The 6,639-nt window shown below is 35.1% G+C and overlaps 1 protein-coding gene across 1 annotated transcript; it reads left to right on the top strand.

Moving 5' to 3' along the window:
• The first annotated feature begins 334 nt into the window (after window positions 1-334).
• On the top strand, window positions 335-2,068 carry TMSB4X (thymosin beta 4 X-linked). Its single transcript, XM_053704876.1, has 3 exons — window positions 335-447; window positions 1,367-1,479; window positions 1,590-2,068. Exons 2-3 carry the CDS (start codon window positions 1,380-1,382, stop codon window positions 1,622-1,624), a joined length of 135 nt encoding a protein of 44 aa, XP_053560851.1. The 5' UTR covers window positions 335-447; window positions 1,367-1,379; the 3' UTR covers window positions 1,625-2,068.
• The last annotated feature ends 4,571 nt before the right edge of the window (window positions 2,069-6,639 follow it).

The raw sequence follows: 6,639 nt of genomic DNA, 5'->3' as shown, positions 1-6,639 counted from the left end.
TTTACACCCCAAAATATTGCTCCCCTTTTTGTCCTGGAGACACAAACACTGAAGTATTGTTAGTAACCCTCATTTGGTTCCCAATACCAATTTATGAAGTAAAATAATGCCATATGACCGAGAAAAATAAATTAGAACACTAAGCTCAGATGTATTCTAGTTTTCTTTAAAAAATAATATTCCATTGCTTTTCAAATTGCTGAATAATTTTAAATTACTAACACATCCAAAAGATTGATACTAATATGTTAAATATTATAAACTAAAGGAAAAAAAAAGATCATCTTCAAACAGTGAAATAAGGAAAGCAAGGGGTTAATGTTTGCTGATGACATCACTGCAATTTGCATAGGGCAGATTATATAAATTCTCAGGCAGGGATTTTTTTTCTTCACACTCAAGGCTGCATCTGTTGAGAGGAATTGTGCTGTTTGTGAATTGTCTCTGGTGAGTATTGGTTTTATTTATAGAAACTTTTTTTTTGCTGCTGTCTGTTTTGCTGTAGCTTTGTTTAATAGTCCTTTATATTTACTTAAGGAAAGAATGTTCCTTTGTGTTTGGTGCTAAGGTTAATTAGTTTGTTTGCATGGGAAAATGGTATCTGCTGTTTTGTGTAAACAGTGTTCCATAGCCATTGCAAGTTGTCTTATATTTAGGGTTAAAGACTTTTTAACTGTTGTTGTGAAGCAACGGAGCGTTCTGCTTTGTCCTATGTCATTAAGCTCCTTCATCCTTTGTTGTCTCCGTAACATCATTTTATGTATTCCTAAAAAATGTAATACTTGTATTATCTAAAAAAGAAAATGACTCACATGGCTACAAGTATAGTACTAAATGCAAATACCATAACCTACCAATGATTAGGTGATATAAGAAAGCAGCTGGATTTTGAGCAGAATAGGGCGGTGGTTAAGGCTTCTTGGACTGCAGTTCTTTGTACGCAGAGAAGAATGCATGACTTCATCAGGGAGGAAAAAAGCAGACTGCTACCCAGAATATGCCCATCCTGATTAGCATAGTCTATAGGCTTTGCTCCAACATTTTATTCTTGTGATGTTCTTTAATTGTGAAAGAATAGTGGATTTCCCACCCCCCCCCCCCTGTATGTGAGGTATTTACAATGAATACAACTAAGCAATGGTGGTAAGCAGGCACAGCTTTTGTTCACAATGCATTCTGTGTTCTCCATTGAGCTTTTTGCCTAGAAAGCAGTATATTTAGTTTAAAAAAAATATATGCATTTGTTAAACTGTAATGTAAGAGGGCGTGGTAGCCACTAAAATCTGGCTTTTTTTTTTTTTTTTTTTTTGTCTCTAAGAATGGTGGCGCTTTCTTTAATAATGCATTATCCTTTCTTTTGAAACAGATCCCTATACAAAATGTCTGACAAACCAGATATGGCTGAGATTGAGAAGTTTGATAAAGCTAAGTTGAAGAAAACAGAAACACAAGAGAAAAATCCCCTTCCTTCAAAAGAAAGTAAGTTTTTAGATTCATTTTGTGTGGGTTTTTTTTTTTTTTTTCTTTTTTTCTTGTATCTTTGAATAACTTAAAGATTACATTAATGGCTTTCTTTTCTTTCTTTTTAGCAATTGAACAAGAGAAAAAGCAATCTGACTCATAATGAATCTCCATCACCCTGATATGCACTGTACATTCCACAAGCATTGCCTTCTTATTTTTCTTCTTTTAGCTGTTTAACTTTGTAAGGAATAACTAAGATACAAAGAGTCTTGGAAAATGTTTACTGTACTGTTGCCCCGTTACACCAAAAGAGAGGAATAAGAACTACTGTACATTGAAGGCGCTGACTGTCTGACTTTGGTTCTGGTGGCACAAGAAAGAGCTTGCATGATAACTGAAAGGAGAACTTGGGTGGAACTACAGAAATTGAGTAACATGCGGTGATGTGAAAGGAAGGCTGCACCAAGGTCCAGCAAGCTGTATAATGCAGTCCAATTGAGTGCCATTTTTTTATTTGTTCAAAATGATTTGAATTATTGGAATGCACAATTTTTTTCTTTTTTTTTTTTAATATGCAAATAAAAAAAAATATATATGAAACTTATGTCTGGTTCATGTAACTTTCTTAGCTATTTCCAACTAATGCATAATGCTGGACTAACAAAGCCTTGGGTGCAGCAAGCTTTAGAGTTATATAATTTTTTTATTTTTTTTTCTCAACATTCCCTTTTACATAGTATGGGTTAAAGACACTTTCATATTTGCTAAACAAATATTCATTGGTATAAGTGTGGAGGCAATATTGCATAATGCCTTTTGCTAAAATGTATGATCTGCAACATCTGCCAGCCCCAGGGATTGATAAATTCAGATATGGAGTCCCAGCTGACTGTACTTAGAACTTTAGTTTTTTGTTTTTTTTTTGTTTTTCTGCTAGGAAGGGGATGATAAACTGCAGACCCTATTAAGGAAGGCCTGCTTCAAAAAAAGTTATGCTGACTATTTATTTTTAAAGCAGTTCTTAATAGTTGGGAGTCTAAGTATGCATCTTATAAAATGTTGCCCCTTTAAATGGTACGTATTCTGCTGATTTAAAGTTAAACAAACCTCTTACTCGGTGGGGTGTGGTCAACCATTTTGTCTTAAGGCAGGCTATAGTCTTTAGGTGACAAAATAAAAAAAACTCGCCTATAGCTAAAATCTAGTCGTATCAATTTTATACAAGGTAAAAGTGGTTACTTTAGCTAGTGCCCAACACTCTTATCTGATGAAATTGTAGGTCTAATACGTAGCTAAAACTCTCTCATAGTCCTCCATGCATGCGAAGGTCCAGAGACTAGATTTTGCAAGTTCTATTAGCTATAACATTTTATTTAGGAAATACAATATAATGGAACAAGGTAAGTATTACAACTGGATCTAGACCTAGAAATGGTTAACGTTAGAACAGGACAATTTTGTTGCAGATTGAGTGTAGCAGAGGAATTATGGGGTGGGGGGTTGGTAGCTGTACTGTAGCCATTTGACTGGGCTAGTACAATACCCTGTCTGAGAAAAGATGACTAATTTGATTAAGCTTAGATACCAAACATCAGTAATAGAACATTTTCTTCAAATTGCAGACTTTATGGAAGAGGGGTTCTAGTTAGCTATGCTTGTTGAGTTTTTAATTGTAATTTATACCAGTTCATATGCTTCTCCTTGAGTAAAGGAACTTGAAAATGTGTGATCTGCTCAGAAGAAAAGGCTTCAAGACCTAAAACATTAGCAGGATTTGAAAGCTGCAGTTAATCACTCAGAAGAGTTAACCTTCTGGGTGCCAGATGGCTATAACACACTGTTGGTAGCCAAGGAGTTAAATGTGCACACTGTCAATTGTTGAATCTATTCATGATTCAAAGTAAATGTTACATATTTTTAATGTAATGCCTTTGAATGCATGGTAAGTTCTTTTACATGGTGATGAAGACTGTTCCAGACTAAATTTCTTATCACATGGAAAATCGGCAGAATATATGTAAGGGCTTGGTTTCACAAGATGCCTAAGCGCTCATTGAAAAGAAATGTTAGTGGGTGGTGTGACATTTCATATCCCTTAACCTGGTAACATTCCTTAGAGCAAATGAGGCCTATACAATAACCCTTAAAATCAATATTTCGGAAATGCATAAATATTTTAATTTGCAATAAAGTTTCAAGTGAAACATTATTGCAATATACATTCATTATTTTGCTTCCTTTTGCTGAAATACTTCTGAAAATTGTACTTTTTCCCACTTACTCTCGGAGGATTGGATTAATTATTTTACTTAATTTGTGTAAGCCTTTGTTCATCTCCCTCAGATTCTTGAAACTCATTTGTTCTTTTAAGGTGGGTTATCAGTTCTTCACAATCAGGATTTAAAATTATTCTTTGCAATAACAGTTGGCATAGAAGGTAGTTTAGGTGTGGATTTTATTAGTGTGTGTGTGTTTATATATATATAATTTCAAAATTAGAAAGGAATGTGTGTTTAAATACCTGTTTAATTACTAAGTAACTAAGATGAATCAGTGCTGAACCACCTTAAGGGAAACCTTCATTTTTTTTTCCTTAACGCTGCACATGTGCAAACAGTGTTCATGCTATATTGACGTATTAGTTTGTGATTGGCTAGCAAGGATACTTTTGTTCTGTGGGACAGGGAAATCAGTGAAAAGAAAAACACTATTTGCTCAATTGACAAAAATAAAGCTGCATTATTCATTGCAAAATTATTCTCAGATGCCAATGTACATTATCATGCAGCTTACAATTTGAGTTTAATGTCCCTTTAAATTTAAAGTGTAAAAGTGGATCATTTATAGACTTTATGAAGTAATTTCTTGTTTACTATTGTAATGCTCAGCAGTGCACACAGTTGATGCTACATACATTATAGCTGGAGATGTAAAATGTCACTAATGAGAGCAGTCTGTGGTCTGGAGGCAATTTGTGGTCAGCCAGAAGTGTGTGTAGGCAAATATAAAAGCTGCTTTTATTGTTGGCTCTTTGTAGATCTTACTTGGCAGTTCTGAAGCAAAAACTGCTCATGGCATCTAGCATTGAAGTGTCACATGCAGCAGATATGTCAGTGCCCCAAGGACATATATTAAAAACAGGGTATACATCTTAAACAGTTCAACAGCAAAATGCTGCAAAACCAAAATAAACACAATTTTTGTGCAAACTGTTGATATATAGATTGAAATGTTAGGTTGTAGATCTACAATGTGTATACACAAAAGTATGAGACACTCCAACTTAGAACTTCTTTAGGCATTTTAAGTGTTCTAATGCAAACACCATTTTATGTATTACTAAACCCCTTGGGACCTGTTATATATACAGGGTGGCAAATTGACATTACTTCACTAGTCACATACTGGTAAGAACTTGTAGCTGGTGATGAGCAAGGCATTAGGTTGTGTCCTATAGTTAAAGGGACATGAGACCCTCATTTTTTCTTTCATGATTTAGAAAGAGAATGCAATTATAAACATCTTTCTAATTTACTTCTATTATCTAATTTGTTTTATTCTCTTGATATTCTTTGCTGAAAAGCATATCTAGATATGCTCAGTAGCTGCTGATTGGTTGCTGCACATAGAAGCCTCATGTGATTGGCTCACCATGTGCATTGCTTTTTCTTCAACTAAGGATATCTTAAAAAATGAAGCAAAATAAATAATAGAAGTACATTGTAATGTTTAAATTTCTATTCTCCATCTGAATCATGAAAGAAAGATTTTGGGTTTAGTGGCCCTTTAACATTGATGGGTTACAAATATAGCTAAGGTCCTGTGATCAAAGCTACAACACCAAAGCTTGTGAGTAGGCTACAGCTGTTGATTGGTGACTAAATGTGTATGCTGCCGCGCCCAATGACCCTGTCCTGCTTTGTAGCTGCAATCTGTTGTGTCTCCTGATTGGGACATTAGCTATGAGTTTAACCCTTTAGTGCAAAAATAACCCAATTATGTACAGGTAAGGAACTTCTGATTTGAAAGTGTGTGACTTTAATACCTTCTCTTTTTAAAGTATATATTTTGATATATACAATGCATTTTAGTTCTTGTCATGTTTTCCTGGTGCAAGGTTTTTGCATTGCATGGACTACATTTACAGACGTAAACATTTAAGCCAGAGTTTTCCAGCCCTAGTTAGCAAGAGTTGCTATCAGGCCAGATGATATATTAGTGATTTACCCTCACTGAGCCACTGACCAAAGCTCTGTGTTATTAATAGCTGTTTCCCCCCCCCCCCCCCCACTATGAAATATTGCTGAATATTCAAATAAAAAGTAGATTTATAAATTTGATAAATAGCCACCAACATCCCAATGTTTGTTTCTGCAACTCACATAACCATTTGTTTACTTTAGCATTTAAGTGTAATTATCTTCATGGCTATGGGAAGATGTCATGACTGATGTGACTTGTGAACTAAGTATATTCTAACCACATGGGTGATTCCCATGGCATACTTCCCAATCATCATGCCGTTTCTGGGACAGTCCTGAACTGGGAGGAAAGATACACTGTCATTCTTTCTTCTATTAAAGGGACACTAAACAGTAAATATATTTCATGCCGCTCCCGCTAATCAGGGGTGCCATTAGAGAACCTATGCTACACTGCAGGTATCTGAAGGAGAATTGCAGAACATGTGCAAACACATCAGCACTGGAACGTAGTGAAAGACAGATTTCAACATGGCAGCACCCATGACTAGAGGGAGGTTGGGAATAACTTCAGTACTATGTTAAGAAAATATATTTTGTGTTTAATGTCCCTTTAATATCTTACTTCCCAATAGGAAATCTGGGTATCCATCATGGAGTTACTTAAAGGGTCATTCCAGTCAAAATTTAAATGCACATAGATGAATTACATATTTGAATAGAAAAATAATTGCAATATACATGTATTGGCAAAAAAGCTTCTAGTAAAAGTTATCGCTGTTATAGTATTAGCATTTTTCTTTGCACGTGCATGTGAAGCATAACTAGATATTCTCAGTGCACCAGCATTTTAAATACTGCATTTGTTCAGAGTGCCAGTGGGGCTTGTATCATGTCAGCAATTAGCAAACATGAGTCATTATCAGGTGGTACAAGTACTTTAGGCTCTCTGAGCAAGGGCTGTGTTTAATGC

Source organism: Bombina bombina, chromosome 3 (assembly GCF_027579735.1).
Source record: "Bombina bombina isolate aBomBom1 chromosome 3, aBomBom1.pri, whole genome shotgun sequence".
In the NCBI taxonomy this organism is placed as follows: domain Eukaryota; kingdom Metazoa; phylum Chordata; class Amphibia; order Anura; family Bombinatoridae; genus Bombina; species Bombina bombina.
The sequence above is the reverse complement of the archived record's forward strand: the minus strand, read 5'-3'. Positions and strand labels throughout refer to the sequence as shown.

Bases quoted from the DNA above. Each gene is read 5' to 3' on its own strand.
- TMSB4X (XM_053704876.1), top strand. From the start codon at position 1,380: ATGTCTGACAAACCAGATATGGCTGAGATTGAGAAGTTTGATAAAGCT. The intron at 1,480-1,589 runs GTAAGTTTTTAG...CTTTCTTTTTAG, and splicing joins TCCCCTTCCTTCAAAAGAAA to CAATTGAACAAGAGAAAAAG.